The sequence below is a fragment of the Musca autumnalis genome, unplaced genomic scaffold (assembly GCF_047663935.1).
Source record: "Musca autumnalis isolate F117 unplaced genomic scaffold, ASM4766393v1 scaffold_2, whole genome shotgun sequence".
Taxonomy (NCBI): Eukaryota; Metazoa; Arthropoda; class Insecta; order Diptera; family Muscidae; genus Musca; species Musca autumnalis.
The window spans coordinates 4,279,516-4,302,217 of record NW_027411755.1 but is presented as its reverse complement, the minus strand read 5'-3'; the positions used below and the strand labels follow the sequence as shown (position 1 = coordinate 4,302,217).

Genomic DNA, 22,702 nt, shown 5'->3' with positions numbered 1-22,702 from the left:
AACAACATTTATACGTTAAGCAACTCTTCTTTGGCAGTTCCACATTTGAATGCAACCCCCACACATGTATGGACTCAAGCGAGATAAACAGACTCGTGAATGCAGGAAAGCTGCAGTTTTTTATTTTTGAGCTCGATTTCCTGAGACGCCGCCATCATGATGTTTTGTCTCTTTGACTTTTTAACTTAATTTACTTTCCCCGTTCAGAATAATCCCTCCAGAGTCAGTCCACTATTTCTTCGATCTTACCTCGGAGACTATTGCACTTAAATTGCAAAAATGTTTCATTTTTATTGATCGGAAGAGCAACGATGATGTTAAGTGCTGCGTGTGAGGTTTGTGTTGAGGGACTGCGGAGGAGTCTCTTATTCTGATAACGATGACTCACTGGAACGAGTCCAGATCATTTCCGACATCTATTGCATACCACCAAGTTTGATTGTGGTGGATGCGGATGTGACAAACCGAGCACATCCAAATTGATCCTGGGGTTTCCTCCGCCCAGGCACGGACCAAAAGAATCCGTAGCAAGCATTCCATTATATGCTGCTGCCAACACAGAAAAACGATACAAATACCAACATATGACGAAATATTCGCTTCTACAGTCGAATTATAGACAAAATTCCAGATGTATTCATCTTCGTCACTAATCTAAGTAACACAAAGTTTTTAAAGCTCTCATTTAAAAGTTTAAGGTTTTCTCAGGGTGATCGAAACTAACAGTTACACCGAGCCGACTACATCTGTTTTTCTTTAATTGTAAAACGTCGGTGTCGTCCCTGGGATTTGTAAGTATATACGCCAGTGTTTAAACTACTCCATTTCTGTTTTCGGGTATTCCAAGTTTCGCTCATAACCATTGCAATGTTTGTAGTGGTAATCAACAATATGTTATTGATACACCAAGTGACATCGCGGGTATGTGTTTTCAAATATTTTCCAACTTCCCTTATCCAATTGGCACCACCTATGACTGAGGCAGGATATAAAATAACCATTTTCCTCCATAACATGGCTAGATTTCGTAATTTCAATACCACATGGTGGTGAAAGTGACCATTTGCTGTTGTTAATTTGAGCTTTGGGGCATTGTAACATCCAGTCGTCGTTAATGCATTGTTATTAAAGAGACCCAATTGGCATTTGACCTTAATGAGAAATAAATTGATTTAAATAAGTTAATAGCATTTATGCCGCCCTGACCAATGTCGACAAATAAAAACCTATGAAATTGTTACTATCAATATGACAGACGTCCGTCCGTCCAATCGAAGCAAGTGGTAATTTAGTTATAATTCCAAAATAATTTTACATTTACAAAGTTTGGTTTGGGGTCACGGGGACAATTGATGTTGGCTGTTAAAGGTTAACACAGGTAATTACGACTTAAATCGTTTCAGGAGAGAGAGAGAGAGAGCAAAATAGGTCATCTTAGGTTAGGGTGGTGGAGTTGAGGAAGAAGAAGGTGGTAATAACTCGATAAGTAAATCGTTGACAGTAATTGTCACGCTATGGTGTTCAGCCATATTATTTTGGGATAACTGCGCCGTGGTACGTCTTGGTCATTAGGAGGTTTACGAAAACTGAAAGTATATCGTCTATCAAAAATGAAATATTTGTTTATTGAACATTTGCGTCTCTTCTCTTTCATACTCTCTCCGTTATCTTCATTTTGTTATTTTTTGTCAATCATTGATTGTTTAATGTATAAATTTTTATTATTTATTAACCAACTATCCTCTATCTCTGCTGTTATTTCCAAGTACTACTTAACTCGGAATTTGTGGCCATGCTACTGTTGTTGTTTCTTCGTTTTGTTTATTTTTATTTTATGTTGCGTGCCAAACGAATATTTTTTCCATATTCAAAGAATGCAAGAACATGGCAACAACAACGCCAACGTCAAGATTATCGAATGTTCGTTCTATAAATTGCCATTAAATGCAAAAATATTTGAATGTCACTCGAAATCGATTTGAGTCACAACAGCCAGAGTCAACATTACTACATCAAATGACAGATAGTGTGAGTGTCACAGACAGTTTAGTTACGTTCCTTGTTTATTATTCTCGATCATTAAACACTTTATTGTTTGCTTCGTTCTTGTTGTTGTTGTTTTTGCAAAAGTTACTATTTCGTGTCATTGTATTATTATTTGAAGTGTCTATTTTGAAAGGGGATTAGTCAACTCTTCAAAAAAATAAACAACAACAAAGAAAGTCAATAAACGACGTTAATGAAATGGTTGCAACCTTCAACTAACATTCGAATGGAAAATAGTATTTGAAGCATGTTTGGATTTCGAATAGTAGTAATGCTTAAGGGATGTAGCAATATTTAATAAATCTAAATCCAAAGGTCTTTTGGGTCACTGTGGTTCAGGAATCGCTTTTCCTGGCCAAAACCCCAATATTTTGTCGTCACCGATTGTTAATTTCTATATGGGATTCGATAGTAAACATATTGAAACTAAGGAAACCCAAAAATTAGGTCAAAATTTTGGAAGGTGTGGGCGTGGCGTGCTCCTAAAATGACAACTTTTTTGCAATTTTGGAAAATATGTCATTGTTGCAAAATTCTGAAGACAAAAAAAGATATTTCTCTGAGACTATAGATATTGTGTTTTTTTTTTTTGTTAGGTACATAGAATTATTGTCTTTAAGAACTGTTTCAATATATTAACGTATCGTTTACAGGAAGTGAGCTATTCTATTTTTCCTCAGGTACTAAATGTTAGTGAAATTCAAATTTTAATGGACAATTACTTTTAGGGAACAGCTTGGAACAAAGTTCAGTTTACTCAGAATGATACTCAAGAGTTTCCTTTTTCAGACCATATACTTTTGCACCCATTCCGACCAGACCTTTTAACACTTTTTTTAATTTTTTTAAATTACATGGGTAAAATTGTGTGTCATACCGTTCCCATATCAATTATAGGTTTTTTACACAAATAGATTTTGTATTATAATATATCAGTTTTTATAAGAGTTTTACGAAAACCCAAGGAGCTTATTTTTTTTTAATATAGGAAAAAAATTTGAAAATATTTTTAAAAAAATTTTCCAGATTTTTTTTTTGTGTTTTTTATTGGTGTTTGACCTTTTCTAAATAGTTATAAAATATGAAAAACGCAAAATAATAAAAACTTAAATTTTTAACTTTGACCTAGAATTCCTCTGCAACTACTAGACCGAATTCGAATATTTTAAAGCATTAGAAAGCAGATATCAGCTGAACAAAAAGAAAAAATAATTAAATATCTCTATTCGTTCAAAGATTACAGAGTTTTGACCAAGAAATGACGATTCTGAACCACTGTGTGGCTATAAGGACGTTTAAAAAATTCCATGGAACCTAAGAAAAAATAGTTTAAGGTCACACTTTGAACTACTACCGTTTTTTTAAATATATTGCACAGTTTTCTGACAAATGGCCTACTACGAAACACTGATTTTACGAAGGTCAATAAACCGATCAGCATATGTGTTTGTGAGATCATTAAGAACCTAAATAAAATATCTTTACCCGTTCAAAGATTGCAGAGTTTTGACCAAAAATAACGATTCACTGTGCGGTTATAAGGACGCTTAAAAAATTCCATGGAACCTAAGAAAAAAATAGCTTAAGGTCACACTTTGTACTACTACCGGATTATTACTATATATATATATTTTTTTTTTTGAAAAATATTGCGCAGTTTTCTGACAAATAGCCGACTACGAAACACTGTTTTTACTAAGGTCAGTAAACCGATCAGCATATGTGTTTGTGAGATCATTAAGAATCTAATAATATTGTCCTTAAGCGAAACGAAATTTCGAAAATTTCGATTTTAACAAAAAAATTTATAGTTTTTTCGCCATAAATCAAAAGTCAAAACATTTTTTGTTCGATCGACTCCAAATTTTTTGCAACATGTTTTGTTCTACGTGTACTTTAAAATGAACCAATAAAAAATAGTATTTTCGACAGTAAATCGTATCGAACGCAAGGACAACGTGCTGAAAAAATTGTAAACGATCCAAGAGGAGCTCCTAAACTTCACTTTTTCCGAATTTTGTGTGGGTGGTAACCGAAGCAGTGGACCGATATAGTCAATATTCGAACCCGATCCATATCTGGAAGGAACAATACGATGTGCAAATTTTGGACCAAATAGAATTCTCCCTTCGAGAGTAATCGTTCACACCATTTTACAGAAAAATGTTTAACTTTTGTGGGGGAGGTAACAGGGGTGGACATATCGGTCCACCCATATTCGAACTTTTTTAGGTTTTCACGATTTTGCTTGGAAATCGCAAGTCCTATCTAAATGGAACTAAAGATTCTGTTGTGGAGAATTTTCAGTGCTACAGTTTCTTTAGTCCTATTTCGATAGGAGTTGCGGTTTCCAAGTAAAATTGTGAAAACCTAAAAAAACCCTACAAATTTAAACTTTGACCGCGATTTATTTAAAAAGCGCTCCGGAGATTTTTTTATTTTTCTCATCTTTGAACGCCGTAGTTTCAGAGTCCGCCAAAACTTCCTAGGTGTAAGCACCATGTACTTCTATGGTCGTATCAAAGTGTATATGGCAAATTTCAAATTTCCTTTACAATTCCATCAAAAAAAAATTAAAAATTTTTTTTGCTAGCACATTCACGATTTTTTGTACATGGGTTAAGAAAAAAATCGTGGTTTCAAATCTGGTCGCGTTCACAAAATTAGATGCTGCACCCAAAAGTTATGGGGCGTTTTGTTCCCTTATAAAGAAAAAATATTTAAAAATACCCTTTGTGTTGTAATACCAAAATGTACATATAAATCGGTAACAGCATTTAATATCTATCCGTAGACGTCTAAATATTTGCTAAATTTATTTTTGTTTTCGCGGAAAATTAGCTAATAATGAAGGAATCTTTGAGTATTTTTTTACTCTAACTCAGAGTCAATAAAAATCTCTAAAAAAAATAAATTAAAAATACGTACAGAATCTAGACAACGCCCAGAAAAATGTGAAACCAACATTTTAAAGATTGGGTTTATAACTTGCAAATTACAGCAACAACAAAAGACAAAAGCTTATTGTTGGAATATTATTTCAAAAATATATTTTTTGGTTTAATATGAAAAATTGGAGACACATTTTTAGGAGTTCTTCTACTATTTCGCTAAATTTCCATACAAAGCCTGAAGTATTTTTCTAAAACTTCTTCAAAGAAAGTAGTTTGTCATCGTGAAAGTATATTTGTGTGATTAGCAATAGAATTAAGAAGTAGAGAGTAATATTGAAATTACAATCAAAGAAAAAACAATAGAAGTTAAAAACCGTATAATTCGCGAATCCGTTTAAATCAGTTGAGGTGCGTGTGCTTTTCGGATGCAGGGAGTCCATGTCTATCAATATGCATGGATTTTCCGATGTTTCATTCAGCGGCCAAAGTGTGCCATCAGTTGCATCTTACTATTCAAAAAACCTTCAAGTGGGCAAAAATTACCCGATGTGCTTATAAGGTGCATCCGATTTCAATGGCTGCCTATTAGAAATACGTCAATAATTTGTGACACACCTTTTGGCAAATATTATAATCGCGTATAAAGGATTACATTTATGTAAAGATAATCAAAGAAAATCGCGGTTCAATTCGCGGAATTGTCAAAATATATTTTTGCAGATTTTCCTACTTTCAAGGTATCTACATCCGACGTTTTGGATTCGAACGCGGAATGGCTTATTAGATCCGGCACGTAAAAAAACTAAAATCACGTGGGGTTCAGGGGTACCAGTACGACAATTGTAAATTTTAAAGCCAAAAAATAGGTTTTTTCAGAAAGTGTACGCACCAAATACGCACACTCATGAGATATAAATCGAACGACGTGGAATCGCGAGTTCTAAACTCCTATAACTAGTTTGGATTATTATCTAGTTGCACACTCTAATTATAAGAAAAATTCGAAAAACCCTGAAATCAAAACTTCAAAATGTCAGCATCGATTTTAGGGGGATGCAGTGTATATATCGAAAAGTCATACACTAGACCCATGTTGCCCAAGGGGTATTCTTTAGTTCTTTCTTTGAGCACAGGTTTGAGTTTTGCGTGGTTTGGCCAGAAATCAAGAGAGAACACAAAAAAACTTGTTTACTTCAACACATTTTTCCCATTTTTTTATATTACCACCAACGCAGCTTCCACGAAAATTATTTGTTATGGTCCATATAATGAGATCGTGGCTAAAACACTTCAATTAATATAAATATATTCATATTTTATAAAATATATTAACAGTTTGCGACTTATTAACTGGTGAACCTCAACTTCAACGACTTTAAAACTTTTTTGAATATTACCATATACCCTCTTTAGCCTAAAAGTTAAGGGTATAAAAAGTCCTTGGATAAACCAGAACTTAAGCTATATTCTTTTACCAAAAGGACTTTTCTCTGTCAATATTGACGCCCACCCATAGGCAATTGTATCTTACTCAAGAAAAATTGTCGCACTTCGCTTATTCTCTGAGATGTCATTATAGGAAATAGTTGCTACTACTTTCTCGTTTAGTATGTATCGGCATGGAAATATAACAATATAAATACATATTGTTATATTCTACTTTAAGCCACTCTCCACTTAGCCTTAATTGGTAAAATTTTAAATCGTTAGATTTACAGTAGCAAACTAACAACATTAGTCGTACAAATGATTCATAACAAATTATCCCGTTCTCCCAGTATCTTGACAAATACCCAAGCCTCATTTTTCTGTCAATGGTACTAATCAAATCAAACACAATTTGCCTTAGCCATTCAACTCCATCCATTATTTGATAAATAAGTTTCTATTCTGCCTTTAGACTCCCTTTCATATTTTCTCCAGAAATCGTTGAATGCCTTTCAAATTTTTGGAAATATTGTAAACTTTTCAACAAATTTCCTCAGGACATCAAACATTTTACTTTTTATGGCTAAAAGCGAAAACATTTCATAATTTGCAAGTAAACTAGATATGGTAATTTTACAACAAAAACACGGCGAAGAGGATAGGAAAAAATGCTGGTCAAAGTTTATTGACATTGTCAGTGTACTCGTACAACTTGTTGGTTGGTATGTTGGTTGGTTCTTTGGACAAAACTTTGCCAAAAAGTTGGACAGATGTTTATGCAGGCTTTCTTGTAAAACTTCATGACAACACAGAAAGTAGCCAACAGCTAGAGGGTCCAACAAAATCATTTTCCTGCGAAGTCGTATTTAAATGTTTATTTGCTTTTTAAAACATTTAAACAAATAATGACAACGTTTAGTAAATCCATCATCCAATTACGCCATAGATTCTCCTTGCCGTGAGTATTGAAGTTAACTTTACAGTTTATGGCTAAGTGGGATATATGTAATATACTGCAAACATTATTAAAGATTAAACCTTAATGCAACACTAGCTAGACCATAAGGTTTCAAGTCTTCCTATGTCAAATATCAAAAGTTCTTCTAACAAGTATAAAAATATCAGTCGGCTTTGCCGATGGATATATACCCTCAGCCCATGTGAATTGAAACACTTTTTGCACATTTGAACTTGCCGACAAAAGTGTGGTTTATGATTAAAGTTCAAAAGTGTTGCGGAGGAGGTACTTAAAGGAATGGACCGACATCGTCCATTATCGAAGTAGATCTTATTTTGGGAGTCATATCTTTTCGATAGATATCGCGGCCAGTTGTCATTTCAGTGGGTCATCGTATAAATTTTGGACCAGTATGCCAGGAAGCATGGACTTGTCCACGGAAAACTTAATATCGCTGTAAACAGGACCATATCGAACAGAATGATTTTCTAAAAGACCCTATACTGTACTTGGACACAAATGTTGAACTTTAGTGGGGGAGGTATCCTAAGGAGAGGACCGATATGGGCCATTTTAGAAGTTTAACTAAATTTGGACAAAATGTTAGGAGATCCAAAGTTTGTACCAAATTGGTTGACCCCTTCAAGAGACATAGTGCATACCATTTTAGTGACATTCTTTAAATATTGGGGGAAGTAACTGCGGAAGCTGTGGACCGGTATTGCCCATCTTCGAACTGAAACTGAAGTTTGGACAAAGGCCTAATTTGGACCAAATCGGTTGATCAGTTCGAGAGTTATCGTGGGCTCCAGCTGGTGTTCTTTTGTACTTTCCTTTGCACTGCCTGTGCAATTCCATCAGTGTAAATGCTATTCAGTCCTGCCTGATAGGCTCGTTGATCTGCAGGTTCTCGCTTGTACTTTTGGACACCTCTATCTAGATCATGAAGATCTCTTCTGACGTACCTGAGTGCGGGAAACCTGTCCACTAGATATCAGGGATGCTCACGGTCATGACACACAAGCAGGTACTGCATCGACTACATCTTTTTGTACTGATTCACCGGTAAAATATTCGTCTCATGAAGATGGTCCACTGGTGTCATAAGAAAGCACCCTGTTGCAGTCCTGTGCTTCCAGCCAGCGACTTGAGGACGAACTTAAACATGATATTGAATTTTTCACCCAATATTTTGGAAGGTAGTTTATGAGAAGCTTCATTTCAGGCTTTCTTGAGGTTAACAATGTGGCAGTGGATTTAGCGACGGATATTTTCATCTTCCTCAGATGGAAGACCTGTACTAAGTCAGCTATGTGGTTATTTAACATAGGTCATGTCCCGATGCCAAGATCGTATAATCTCGCAGGGAAAACTACTCAATATCGTCGAACAGCTTGGAATTGTTTGCGATATCGAAGGACTTCGATAAGTCAAAATCCACCATGACTGTTCGGTCGCACGGCCTGTTCTGGTTCAGTCCTCGACTGATATGTGTAAATATGACGTATAATGCTGTTGTTGGTAATGAATAGCAAATTTCTCGGAAAACATGCAGATTGGAAACTGTTTTTCATTTTGGGGAGGAGTAATGTCCCTAAAATCTTGGCTACTAGCGACAGTTGGGAGACCGGCCTGTACGATTCGCCTCTGCTGGCATCCTTGTCAGGATTAAGTAGCAGGACCACCTGCCAACTTTCCAGACTTTGATACAATATTTGGTGGCTAACGATAGATTGAGGATATTTGTCAAATACTCAACTCCGGGGTGACACGTTTCGGATGACATCTGCAACACTGTTCATCGTAAGTTATGGTGGTGCCTCATCGGATAAGAGAGCTCTTGTACGGCGTAGCACGTCCCATTCATTACTCTCGCCGGTTAAAATAACACGCGGATCTGTCACGCCCAGAGAGTAAAAACCGTTGCCACAATTTACTCGATCTTGTATCAACGATGCATTGCTTCAGGTGGTCTAGCAACTTAATCCGCTTATGCTCGTCCACTAACCAGTTAACTTCGAGAGCAAGTTCCAAAACTTGTGGAACTAGTGGCTACAGCTGTGATTATGTTGCGGAGAACTATCTTAGCTGCCCGAAAATCTGAGGGAATGGGCAGCTCTCTGAAGCGTTAATTGTTAAATTATCTGAACTCTTGGCAATCAGTTTGTCCATGGTTCAGAAAAGTACGGTGGTCAGAGGTTCTGAAGTCAAGTGGTCTGTTAACAGAGACGATGATCGGAAGATGGTATGAGCCAAAGGAAATAACCGATTGTCAGGGCACGTCATTTATCAGACCGAGTGCCATAATGTGATGTCTGGCGAGCTGTTGCTTGGCTATTCGTCGTTTCTTTTGGTTTAGAATCGTTTCCATCAGCAGAACTGTCGATATCAACACCTCTGAGCGCCGCACTTTCATGAATCATGAGAACAAACAAGAAGTCTGTCTTCCTTTAGAATCTCAAAGGCTTTCTCAGAAAATACGACGGACATCTCGTAGGAAACCAACAAATCTTTACACAGAGCACCAGAAGGACTTCTCTCAAAAGGCGAAGAGCTTTTTTTCCACAAAAACAATTTCTCGTATAGAACAAATAGTAAAAAAGCATTCCCACAGGAAGCCATCCAACTATTTTGTATTCCCCCTCTGCTCTAAAATTCACCAGAATCTTCTTTATCTCTCCCATTCAAACAAATTTAAATATTTGTAACTACCAATTTTTTAAATTTCCTCTAATGAAATCTGCTACGTTACTTTTTTTCCTCGTTTTTCCTGTAACAAATAAAATTTGAAGATTTACAGTTTCCTTATGTCACTAACTTATTTGCTTTCTTTTGTGAACACATTCTTTTCATGTTTCACTTCTTCTTTTGGTGTGCTTTCAGGCTATAAAATGTCTCGTGTTGTGTGTCGCAGTCGTGTCTCTGGCACCGAGGTGGAGGATGCCTTGTGCAATGCAGCTAATCGCCCTGAACCATCTGTGGAGCTGTGTAACACCCATACCTGTCCGCCCAGGTAAGTGAAGTAAAACTTTTGTTCCACTTGTTATGCTGTGGTCTGTGGTGTGGTGGGTAGTGGTAGCTGTCGTAGAAACGAAAGATTTAGTAGAATTTGTTTTTTTTTATTTTTTGGTGGGGAAGCAGTAGGAGGCAAACATGTCAAGATATGGTAGTGAAGGTTTCACTGGAACGTATTTCATGGAGACATTTTTTTCTTCTCCCTGATTGAGCTTGCTGAGCTGTTCCATGGAAAGGGGTAGAGACTTGTCATTACTCCTCCAAACCTATATTCATTGCATTTCACTTTTTCCACTTGCAATTGCTTGTTTGCTCGTTCTATGCTACCATTGTAAATGTGGTAGTTTTGTTACTGATCTTGTTGTTGTTGTTGTTTAGCTACCGCAAAATGTAATTTAACGTTTCGCAGGAGGTTTAAACTGTAATTGAAGTTTTAACATTTCGTTCGTTTGCAACATGCAAACCCAAATGTTTAGCATAGGAAAATTAAATATTTCATGGCAAAACAACTAATTGGAAATTGGGCCACGAATGAAAACTTAAACAGGACGAAATTTCAAGTTAAACATCTTCCGGAAATGCAATATAATTGCAAAACAGGAAATCAATTGTAAGTAAATAATTAAGGGGCAAAAGGAAGAAGGAACATATATAAAATAGATCATTAGAGAAGCCTTGTCCCTTTGGGGATGTTGTGGGAACAGGGGGAACCTTCGAGGACCATAAAAAAAATTCTTCGAAAATATAGATTTAACGCCTTGGCTTCCTCAACTAACTCTCTTAAAACTGTAAGTAAATAATTATAGAGCAAAAGGAAGAATTACATATAAAATAGATATTTAGAGAAGCCCTGTCCCTTTGGGGATATGGTGGGAACATAGGTATGTATATATGTATGCAGAGAAGCCTAACGTCAGGTGGAACTTTCGAGGACCATAAAACAAACACTTATATATACTTATATACATATTTGCAGCGTTGGCTTTAGTTTTGGTGACTTATCCTCAACTAATTTCAAATCTGATAGTTCTGTAACATTTCCTTAAACATTTTATTTTAATTTCAAAAATTGCACTAACCACTTGAAAATTTAAATTAACTTTAATTTTAGCCAAATTAACTTCCAGTTAACCCTTTTTAATTTGTTTCGCAAAAATATTAACTTGTGACTAATGGAACCGTATTTGTTGTTGTTTCGTTTTTCGAAAAACTTTGTCTTTTCCAGATGGATAGCGGACGATTGGAGTCCTTGTCATCGTCCCTGTGGTCCAGGAATACGCACCCGTATGGTTGTGTGTGCCGAGGAAAACAATGGCCTAAAGACAAGAGTAAGTTTAGAATGCAGTTCGTTTTTTTAGTTTTATTACGACCAGCAAGTCTTTTGTGCTACAACATCCAAAAAAACAAAGGGAGAACAATAAAAAAGTTAAAATTAGACATTGTCCTGAATTTACCAAGATGTCGAGCCAACTAGAGAACACCACTGCAAAGCCAGGCAAGCAATATTAATGTTTTTGGAAGTTTCCTTAAGGGCATTTAGCGCCCTAACTAGTTTTGGGTTTATTTTTTGTTTCGCCAAACTCTTTGCTGTAACCGGTGGCGACTTTGGGGACAAAATAAAAATTAGAAACTCTTTGCTGTCTGTGCTCATGTGCCTGTGTGTGTCCTGTTGGCCTAAAACTAAAAACAGGATACTTTGCCATAAAGAAGATGATGATGATGACATTTTCTAAATGTCTTGTAAATGCTGCTGTAAAACAACCACTAAAATTAGCCAGCTAATTTTGCAGCAAATCCTTGTGTTTTTTGTTCTTCCTTTCGTTTTTTGTGCTATTTAAGCCTAACACTTGATGTTGGTCATCAACAGATCCTTTAACTGAGGGGAAAGAAAAAATTTCTAAATATATTTTTACTTACACTTTACTTTTTCCAGGTTGCCGACTCTCTATGCCCTTTACCGAAACCACCAACTCAAGAGCAGTGCATAATAGCGGAATGTCCAAAGTGGGAAGTTGAAAAGTGGTCTAGTGTAAGTACTTTTTTTATATTTTTTATCCATCATCATAGTCGTCATGGTGCTTATAATCTCCTGCAAGAAGTATTCATGCGGGCATTTAAATTTAAAATATTTTGGATTTTATTTTTTGCTCTCTGGTCTTGTGGGGCTTGTCTAGTCAAGAGACCGACCGTCCATAAGGTAAAGCTAATATGAAAGTGAGGTTTTATGGTAAAAAGTAATTTTTTAGTTCTTTTTATTCCTTGAGTGTTTCTGAGAAGCGTTATTGGTTTGTGGCAGACTGCTTGCTTAGTTGATGTAAGCTAAGTACTGCTGCAGTATTTAAACATAAATTTAGTAAAAGGTTAACCAAAAATCTACTATAATATCTTACTTGCCTGACGTACTACGCCATCCAACATAGGCATGTCGAACAACATAATTTGTATTATAAGGGCAATAAGTTTTGCCTGGTTGTGAAGATTGTGGCACTTTAAAAGGGAGTTTCAGGAAAGAAGATAAAACCCCAGGGCTAATTTCGGTTATAGAGGGTCTCACATACAGGTGAGGAAGATGTACTTAAAATCAATTGGGACTTTTAACAAGATTCATATTGACATATTTTCCAGGCCGATAATCTGAAAACCAAAAATTTTGTAATAATTTATAATGGACTTAAAATTTTATTTCACAATGTTAAAATGAAAAAAAAATTGTTTTTAAATGTTTTACATTTTTAAATTACATGCACGCACCCACACACACCAAAATGAACAACAACAATAATTTTCTGCAATTGTATTCACTCAACACCAGCCGACAAACAAAAAACACACAACAATAACTGGAATAACAATAACAATAAATGCCTGCCTGCCCGGCTACTGCATCGATGAACATCAACCACGAACCACAAACCGAGGAAAATTTACATTAAGATCAACATTAACATTATTTTTTCAACACATTTCTTTTCCAATTTTCTCTGAAATCATAATAAAGTTGTCCTGCCACAACATCATCGCATATTCACATGAGGTTGTATAAACATCCATATATTGTGTATGTGAATGTCTCAACGTACGTGAGAGTGTGTAATAAAATATCAACTGACATGTTCAAGTTCTGTAATGTGGCAAAAAATTGAGGTAAAGAAATGCTTAAAAATCGAAATCGGTTCTTCTTTATTCCCCTATCAATCGTTAAACTGCACTTAAGCAAAAATTTTTAAGATTTGTGGAGAAGGAACCAAGACCTTCTTGGAACTTAAAGGACGTTTGGGAATACATATTGCATCCTCTGCTGCAATGGACACATCTCCGAGAGCGGCTTTCTCATATTATCTTTGTACTGTCCTCGCAATGCTATTCAAGCCTTCCTAATAGCCTCCTTGATCTAGAGGTTCTCGTTTGTACCTTTGGACTTCTTTCTCCAGATCATGAAGATCGCTCCTGATGTGCCTATGTGGGGAATTTTATCCATTAGGTTGTGACAGGAATGCTCACCACGATAAAACCAAAGAAGGTACTGCATCGACAACATCATGGTGTGCTGATGCACCCCTAAAAATGCGTCTCTTCATGAAGATGGGCCACTAGTGTCATGTGGAATTACCATGATACATTCCTAAGGTCTACATTGCGATATATTTGAATAATTTTCAACTTCGTAGCTCTAACATTATTTGTCTGGATCCCAAGAGCTGAAGGGCAGAGACCTGAGGATCATGGTAGTACCTCCAATTTTGACGCAGAATTAGAGTGACTGACTACTTAAACATGCTGTCAAATGTCACACCCAATTGGGTAGTTAGTGGTCGGAATCAGGTTAATATGTTCAAGGGTTGCCTCATTTGTGGCGTCCATCTTGTTGGCAGGGTGGCACTGGATTTTGGAAATTCGTTACATAGAATAACTGTACTAAATCTGCTATGTAGACATTTAACCTATCACATATGTTATCAGCGATGGTACCCAACGCCAAAAACGTACAATCGTCCGCATATATTACTATTTCTTTGCGGTGTGGAAGATGTGAAATTTCAGAAAGGTAGAGATTAAACATTTCCGGAGATATGACTCGCTATGGGGAACTCAATGATTCACTCAATGGGTATTCTGAATTCCACCAACGACTGGTGTCCACATATATTTTTGATTATCAATATTCTAAACCTTCCTGCCTATGTCCACGAACAGATCGACATTCGATAGGTCAAGAAACACAATGATTGATTCAGTCCTCGACTGATATATGTGGATATGGCGTACATTTTCCGGAATCCATGCTAATGTTGGGCGACTTGGAAACTGCTTCTCGTCATGTGAAGACTAGTGCCTTCAGGATGAGGAAGGAAATCTGCCTAAACGCTTCCGCGGGCATTCTTTCCTGTCTTAAGTATCATTCTTTCCACTCTGCGAACTTGGCTCCTGGTGCAATATGGGTGGCTATGGACAAATTGAGGACACTTGAAAAATACTCAACCCCGGATTCATCCAGCAGCTTAAGCATTCCCATTGAGATTCCGTGTGGGCTTTCCATAATTTCGCGTGTCGGATGGAATCTGCAACATCGCACCTTCTAAGCTTAGAGGGCTCCTTTATGGTGTAGCACGCTGCTCTTCACCCTATCACTCTCGGACTACTCTATAAATTGCCGGTTAAAATATAACGGGCACCTGTCTGGATTTGTCACTGTCACGGTGTTGAAAGCCGTTCTACTATCCTTCTTTCCCGGATTCGAGAGCAGATAATTTCGTGTTTCGGATGATATCTGCAACACCGCTCATCGTAGAACAGAGAGGGCTCTTATATGGCGTGGAACACTGCTCTTCGCCTTATCACTCTCGGGGTTCTCTATAATTTGTCGGTTAATATAACACTCGCATCACTTCGGATTTGTTGCTGTTAAAAACTGTCCTTCTTTCCCGGATTGGAGAGTAATTGAACAAGAGATGCGCGTGTGCTGCCCATAATTTTGTTAAGGTAATAACAATGTTACATTGCTTCAAGTGGTCTAACAACTTATTCCGCTTATCCTCGCCGTTTGGTATCTTCAGGGTTCGTTTGACGAAGCTGATCACGTTCATTTTCTAATCCCGTCGATTTGCTGGGAAAATTCGTAAAATTTTGGGTATTCGACCACCAGGTATGTAGCGAGCGGCTGCAGCTCTGATGATGCCCCGGAAAATTCTCTCACCTACCCGGGAATCTGAGGGAATGGGCAGCTTTTTATACCCTCAGCATTTATGCTAACGAGGGTATATACACTTTCATACGGGCAAACTGTGCCTCATCGAAATAATGGTTTTAGACCCCATGTATGTTTGGACGAAATGTGTTTCAGAAAAGTTGGAGTCGATTGAGCAATGTCCGTCCGTCTGTCTGGCTGGAGCGCACGATAACTCTCGAACGGATCAATCGATTCAATCCAAATTTTGGCTTTCATAATATTTTCTCCAAACTTAGTTTAAGTTCGAAGATGGGTTATATCGGCCCACTCCTTCCGGTACCTCCCCCACAAAAGTTCGAAAATGTTCGGAAAATTTGTACGTACGATAACTCTTGAAGGGAGTAACCGATTTGGTCCATACTTTGCAAATCGTGAAATGTCTACCACACTTAGACGAGTTTCCAATATGGACTCAATCGGTCCACTCCTTCGGGTACCTCACACACAAAATTTGGAATAAGTTCAGTTTAGGACCTGCTCTCGAATCGCTTTGATTTTTATTTTAGCAACTTGTATTCGCTGCCCCCTATACGACGGTAAAAGTTTCATTAGGGGCAAGTCCACACTTCCTGGAAAATAGCCCCAAAGTTGCAAAAAAAACACCCCTATGACACCGTGTGAGGTGGTTGGAGCGCAGGGTAACTCTTGAATGGATCTGCCGATTCGGTCCAAAATTTGGCCTTAGTAATATTTTGTCCAAACATAGTTTAAGTTCGAAGATAAGCCATATCGGTTCCCTCCTTCAGGTACCTCCCCCACAAAAGTTGAAAATGGTCGGAAAAATTTTTCGTACGGTAACTCTTGAAGGGAGCGGCCGAATTGGCCTACTTTACACATCCTAATATATCTACCAGATATAGATCAGGTTCAAATATGGACTATATTTGTCCACTCCATCCGGTACCTCCCACACAAAATTTCGGATAAGTTCACTTTAAGACCTGCAATCGAATCACATTTGATTTTTGTTCCATTCGCTGCCTCAATTACGATGGTAAAATTTTTTTCAGGGGCAAGTCCACACTTCTTGAGCGAACAGCCCGAAGGGTGTAAAAACCCTCTATGGCATCATATGTAGTGGCTGGTGATCCACTTCCATAATGGTCAATGTCGATCCATAATTTTTTACTTGGTAAATTCTCAGAACCTTGAAAACCATGCCCATGGTTCAAAAAAATACGACTGTCGGATGACGGAAAGACGGGTGGGTGTTAACGGAGACAATGATAGGGATATGGTCTGCCAAAAACGTCATTTAATAGACCAAGTGCCCCAATAGTTGTCTGGCGAGCTGTGGCAATCTCCTCTTATCCTTGCAGGTCATGCAAAATGTGCTCGGCCAGCGATGTACAACTCTAGTCGTTGCCTAGGACGGAATGCCAAAGGTCATGATGATCATTGAACTCACTTAGCACTTTCCACAAGGGGACTAATATCAGGCATATAACGCACGGCGCAACTATACACCGGCGCACTGTGGCCGAAATCTAAATCTAGCGGGGAAAAATTAATAACTTCTAAACTAATTGAGGTAAACGGCTATAATTTGGTACAGATATGGTTATGTTTTGGTACAGGTATGGTTACACTGAGTATGGCGAATATAGCTCACAGTTAAAGCATATCGTCCTCGTAACGGTATCTCCGCATATAAGGTATTTTGGGTATGTGGACCACATTTCACTGTTAATTTTGCTGTATTTTGGTATTTAGGGTCTTCAGGGGGTATATAATATTATTTCCAATTATAGGGTTCATAGGTCCACGTTTTGGCCTAACACCGAGATTTTAGTTATTTTGAAGATATTCTTCACATTCTCCAATCAAATTGGCTGTACTGTGGTATTTCGGGTTCTAAGTACACACAAAACCTTCGTACCAAAAATGTTCGACTTTTTGATATAGTGCCCGATTTCCAGAATTAAGAAGGTTTTAGCAATATTTTCAACAGAAATGGCTGTGAATTTGGCTTTCGGGTTTTTAATTGAGAAACATTATTCACTGAAGTTCACGTTTTGATATATCCCCCATACAAATGTCCTCCTTTAAATTACGTATTTTCATGTAAAAATGATTTATAAAATTGTTGATAACATGAAAAAATGAGTATGTAGCAAAATACCTCGGGGTATGTAATTTAATATTAAAAAAGTCCGACAGTATTTCCGTATGTTTCCCATAAGTTGCAATTTACTCAAAATGCTCTAAGCAAAAAAAAATTATATAAATGTTCAAATATTTTCTCAGAATATTTACAACAGAATATTTATCAAAAAAGTCAACTTTATCACTTGCAAAAACCTCCTAATAAATGTACCGTTATAACGGCCAATAACCATTAAATGCAATTATCTAATTTCGGACAAGATATTGCAATGTGCAGAGTTATGACCAGTTGATCAACTCGAAAGTTATCGTGCGTCCCACAACCACACAAACAGGGATAAATCGACTACGAACTACATAAAATAAAGGCAATTGAAGGAAGCGAATTGGAAGGTCGAGCAAAAACTTAATGATAATTCCGGATGCCTTAAGAGTCAATAAATTATCACGTCAACAATTCTACTATTCTTCTAGTCACCATTATTTTATAGTAACCATGTTTCGGTTCTCAGATTATTATTTCTCGGACCAATACACTGATTATACTGATTATATGTACTGGCAGGTCTAAAGCTTTGAATAATTTACTAAAAAACGCTTAGAACGTTAATTTTAATTTCAGTTTCAATTTTTCAAACACGCCACTTCAGGCCGCTTTACCTTGATATCTTTATGATAAAGCAAACAAGAAAATTACGCAAAATTTTTTTAATGTTGTTCATGGCAGGCAGGACGTAACATTAATATGTAATTTTTCAGACTTCCTTGCCACTCTACGACGTCGTCCTATGCTTACCAAGTCTTCGTCTGTTTTACAATTTACATATGTATCTCTTTATGCAGATTATCTCACAAGACTGGGCGCGCATAGCAATTCCGTGTACGTGAACAACTATGAAGTCGTACAATGTAAATTTGCCACAAGTATTACAAGCCATCTAAAGCAGGAAACCACGGGAAAAAACAACAACAACCTCACAGTTAAATGCCTAACTTGATGACTGGCACCCTTCAGGCATAACCACACAACTAAATGTGGCTGCAATGAAAAGAAAAAACGAAATATCAAAATTGATGCCGACAATGAATAAAAGCAAATGAAGATTGTTGGTTATCTGACTGGCGGTGGGTCTCTTGTCTGTGTGTATGTCAGTCAGCCTTACACACATTTATGGTGTAAACGTCAGCGCCATAAACTAAGTCACTTACTCGTGGTTTTTAGTTAATATTGCTAACATGTACCTCCCTCCCACTCTATATCGCAGACAAAGTGCTCCTCACGTAAAATATGTTTGGGTGTTTACTTGATATCTCGTTTTTCTTTTCTTTTCTTTTTTACATTTCGTTCTCTCCCTCTTTTCATATTTCATGCAAACACCATACGAATTGTAACAAAAGTGTTCAGAGTCCTGCGGCCAAGGAATACAGATGCGTAATGTCGAATGTAAATCAGCCGATGGCGGTTTAAGCGCCAAATGTGATCCTCTGACAAAACCCTCCAGCGTGCAGCAGTGTACCACGGGTATACCATGTGAAACCTCCTCAGTGAATGTGGGTGGCGGTGGCGGCGGCACAATTATTGTGGGTAGCAGTGGTCCTCGGGTGAGTATTAAAATCCTAAGAGACTTGCACATACATAAATAACAAAAACAACAACACTCCCTCAAAAAACAAGAAACTGATTGAAAATGAAAATATTTCAGATGAAAATATTAAAGTGGACATATAAATACATTTGTACAAGAATTTCAATGTGGCTTATCTGTATGTCTTCTCTATCACTTTCATTTAGGATCCATTAAACGTGGATGAAGAAGATGAAGACTTGGTCGATGAAGATGAGGATGATGACGATGATACCTCAGAAATGGAAGATGACACAGATGATGCCTCGTACAATGATCAACCTGTCTATTCTCATCACACCATGAGTCGTTTGCATCAGGAAGAGCCAGATGGACCGCGCATGATGCGTTTGCAGTCTTCATCACGTTATCGCTCAGCTGAGGCGAGACCATCGGAGCCAACGTAAGTACTAGATACTTTATGAGATTATATAATTTTTATAAAAATATTGACAGAAACCTATATAAATATGCACATTAGGGTGGGGCGAGTAGTATGGAAGAAAAAACCTTAAAAGACACTTCGCGTTTCTGATTTTTGGGATTGTACTGAGCAACAAGTAAACAAATATCAGTCTACTTTGTCGACATACATATACCTTCATCCTGTGTGAATTGAAGCGCTTTTTATGTAAAAAATATCATTCGACTTTGTCAACATACATATACCCTCATCCTGTGTGAACTGAAACACTTTTTTATGTATTTAGGGGGTTTTCAGAATTACGGGCGTAGAACTATATATTTAGATTAAAGCTAAAAAGTTTTGCGGGGCAGGTACCTAAAGGAATGGACCGGCATAGTCCATTTTGGAAGTGGGTCTTATTTTAAGAGTCATTTCTATCGCCCCCACCAGTCATTTCAATTGGTCACCATATAATTTAGAAAATTTGGACTATCATATCAGGAAACATGAACCTGCCCACGAAAAACATAATATCGGTGTAAACAGGGCCACTTCGGTACAAATTTCTAAAGGATCCCCGAACAGACCCTTAACCGCCCTTAAACAAAAATGTGTAACATTTGTGTGGGTGGTACCCTAAGGAGTGGACCGACAGGACCCACTTTTAAACATTAACTAAGTTTAAACAAAATATTTCGAAATCCAAAGTTTGGACCAAATCGACTGCTCTGTTTATGAGATATCACGCGCCCAATTTTAGCGAATGTTTTAGAACTTTTGTGGGGGAGGTACAGAAATGAGCACCACCTTCGAATTTTATCTAATATTCAAAGAAATATTACGACATGCAAAGTGTGGACCAACCCAGCAAACCAAATGTCTGATGTCCGACACGTCTGAACAATTTCGAAAGCAAAGTCGTTCAGATTTCGTTCCGATTTCTAAACAATTTTTCGGTGAGGAAATAGTTCAGATTTTGTACCGATTTCGTTCCGATTTCGGAAAGAAATTTCCTTTTCGAATTTCCCAAGGATTTTCTTCAGATTTCGTTACGAAATCGGATCGAAATCGATCCGATGTCGCTCCGACATTTCGTTCCGAAATTATGTCAACCTCTTCATACAACTTTCGTTAAGATATCGTTACGATTTCGGATCAGATATCGGACGTATCGTCCGAATTTTGTTCGGATTTCGTTACGATGTCGGTACGATTGGTTTTTTATTGAGTACCTCTATCAATCTTACATTTAAAAATTTTTATAAATATATCAATTTTTTTGAGATTTTAATTATAAATATTGCAGCAAATAAAAGTATTTTATGTTTCAATTTACAAACTATTTCAAATAATGATTTTCAACAATTTAAGGTAAAAGATAGGAGAAAAGCCATTTTGAAAAACAAAACAAAAATTTAGTATATTTTTTTATACTGATAGACAACAGTTTAATATTATGATAATATTACTGAAGAGTTCGAAGCAATCTGAACGTAGAAGTTCTATTTCGTGACTCAAATCTTTCATTTATGTTTTCCATGAATGTCGAAATCATTTTCTCATTGAACCGTTGGGAGTTGAGATGTCGGATACCGCATGTTTAGACCAAATATATTTTTAAGATTTTTATTTTGAATAACTTGAAGTTTTTTCAGATGTGTTTTAGCACAAATATTCGACCAAATTTGACAGCCATATGTCATTATTGGCCTTAAACACATTTTGTATATGAGCAGCTTATTTTTAATGTTTAACATTGATTTCCTGTTCAATAAAGGAAATAGAGCTCGGCCACATTTTGCTGCTTTGTCAGCTGTATTTAGTACGTGTTCTTTAAAGTTCAGAGACTTGTCGAGTGTAATTCCAAGATATTTTATGGAAGTTTGTATAGGGATATTACATCCCGACACTATTAAATTAACACTGGGAATTCTTTTTGGGGATTTGTTAAATGGGAAAATAATGGCTTGCGTTTTGCCTTCATTTATTTTTATTTTCCATTTCTCGAAGTATTTACCCAGATGTACTAAGGAGTTCTTCATCCTTCTTATGATGGCGGCTGGGAACGCAGCCTTCGGTTCAAATGTTATGGTGCGCACCAGCCACTACATATGCTGGGGTTTTATACAGCTTTCGGGTAATTTTCTCAAGAATTATACGGGTATGTTCTGAGACACACTTCACCTCTCACCTAAAGCATTTTGTTCATCCCATTTGGGGCTAAGATTCATTAGTGTATTTAAAAAGAAGAAGAAGTCCGTTCATAAAATACACGAAAAATAAGTGCAAATGGTGTGAGCAAAATGTTTGAGGCGTGAAGTGAGAGGAGAAGTGTGTCTCAGAACATACCCGATAGACTTGCCACTCAAAAAACTTGTGCCATCGTAATAGGCGTCTTGAGTGCAACCTGTTGCAAGAAAAATCAAAACGCTGCGAGAGGACGTCCTAAACTGCATTTTTCCGAAATTTTGTGTTGAAGGTACCGGAAGGAGTTGACATATATTGTCCATATTCGAACTTGATCTATGTCTCGTAAAAATATTACGATGTGCGAAGTATGAACCAAATCGGTTACTGCCTTCGAGAGTTATCGTTCGCACCATTTTAGCGAAAAGTTTTGAACTTATGTTGAGGAGGTATCCAAAGAAGTTGAACGATATGGCCCATCTTAGAACTCAATTGAGGTTACCCAAAATATTACGACTGCCAAATTTTGTACCGAAGCGGTTTGTTCGTTCGAGAGATATCGTGCGCTCCATCTACTACACATGGTACCATAGCGGGCTTTTACAGCTTTCAGGCCATTTTCTCAGGAAGCATGGACTTGCCGCTGAAAAAAAAAACTTTACCGCCGTAATGGGGCGGCGAATACAATTTGCTACAACAAAAATCAAAACGATTCGAGAGGAGGTCTTTAACTGCACTTTTCCGAAATTTTGTGTGGGGGGATACCCAAAGGAATGGACCGATATAGTCCATATTCGAATTTTATGTATG

The 22,702-nt window shown here is 37.2% G+C and overlaps 1 protein-coding gene across 8 annotated transcripts in view; it reads left to right on the top strand.

Annotated features, from left to right (window-relative positions):
* Positions 1-22,702, top strand: part of nolo (ADAMTS-like no long nerve cord) — a 215,693-nt gene that overhangs the window by 129,642 nt on the left and 63,349 nt on the right. For all 8 annotated transcript variants that reach the window (XM_073966680.1, XM_073966677.1, XM_073966675.1 and 5 more), the window contains 5 exons: positions 10,210-10,339; positions 11,567-11,669; positions 12,275-12,370; positions 19,073-19,276; positions 19,467-19,702. In XM_073966680.1, coding sequence (XP_073822781.1) covers positions 10,210-10,339; positions 11,567-11,669; positions 12,275-12,370; positions 19,073-19,276; positions 19,467-19,702 — 769 coding nt within the window. The remainder of the gene's footprint in view (positions 1-10,209; positions 10,340-11,566; positions 11,670-12,274; positions 12,371-19,072; positions 19,277-19,466; positions 19,703-22,702) is intronic.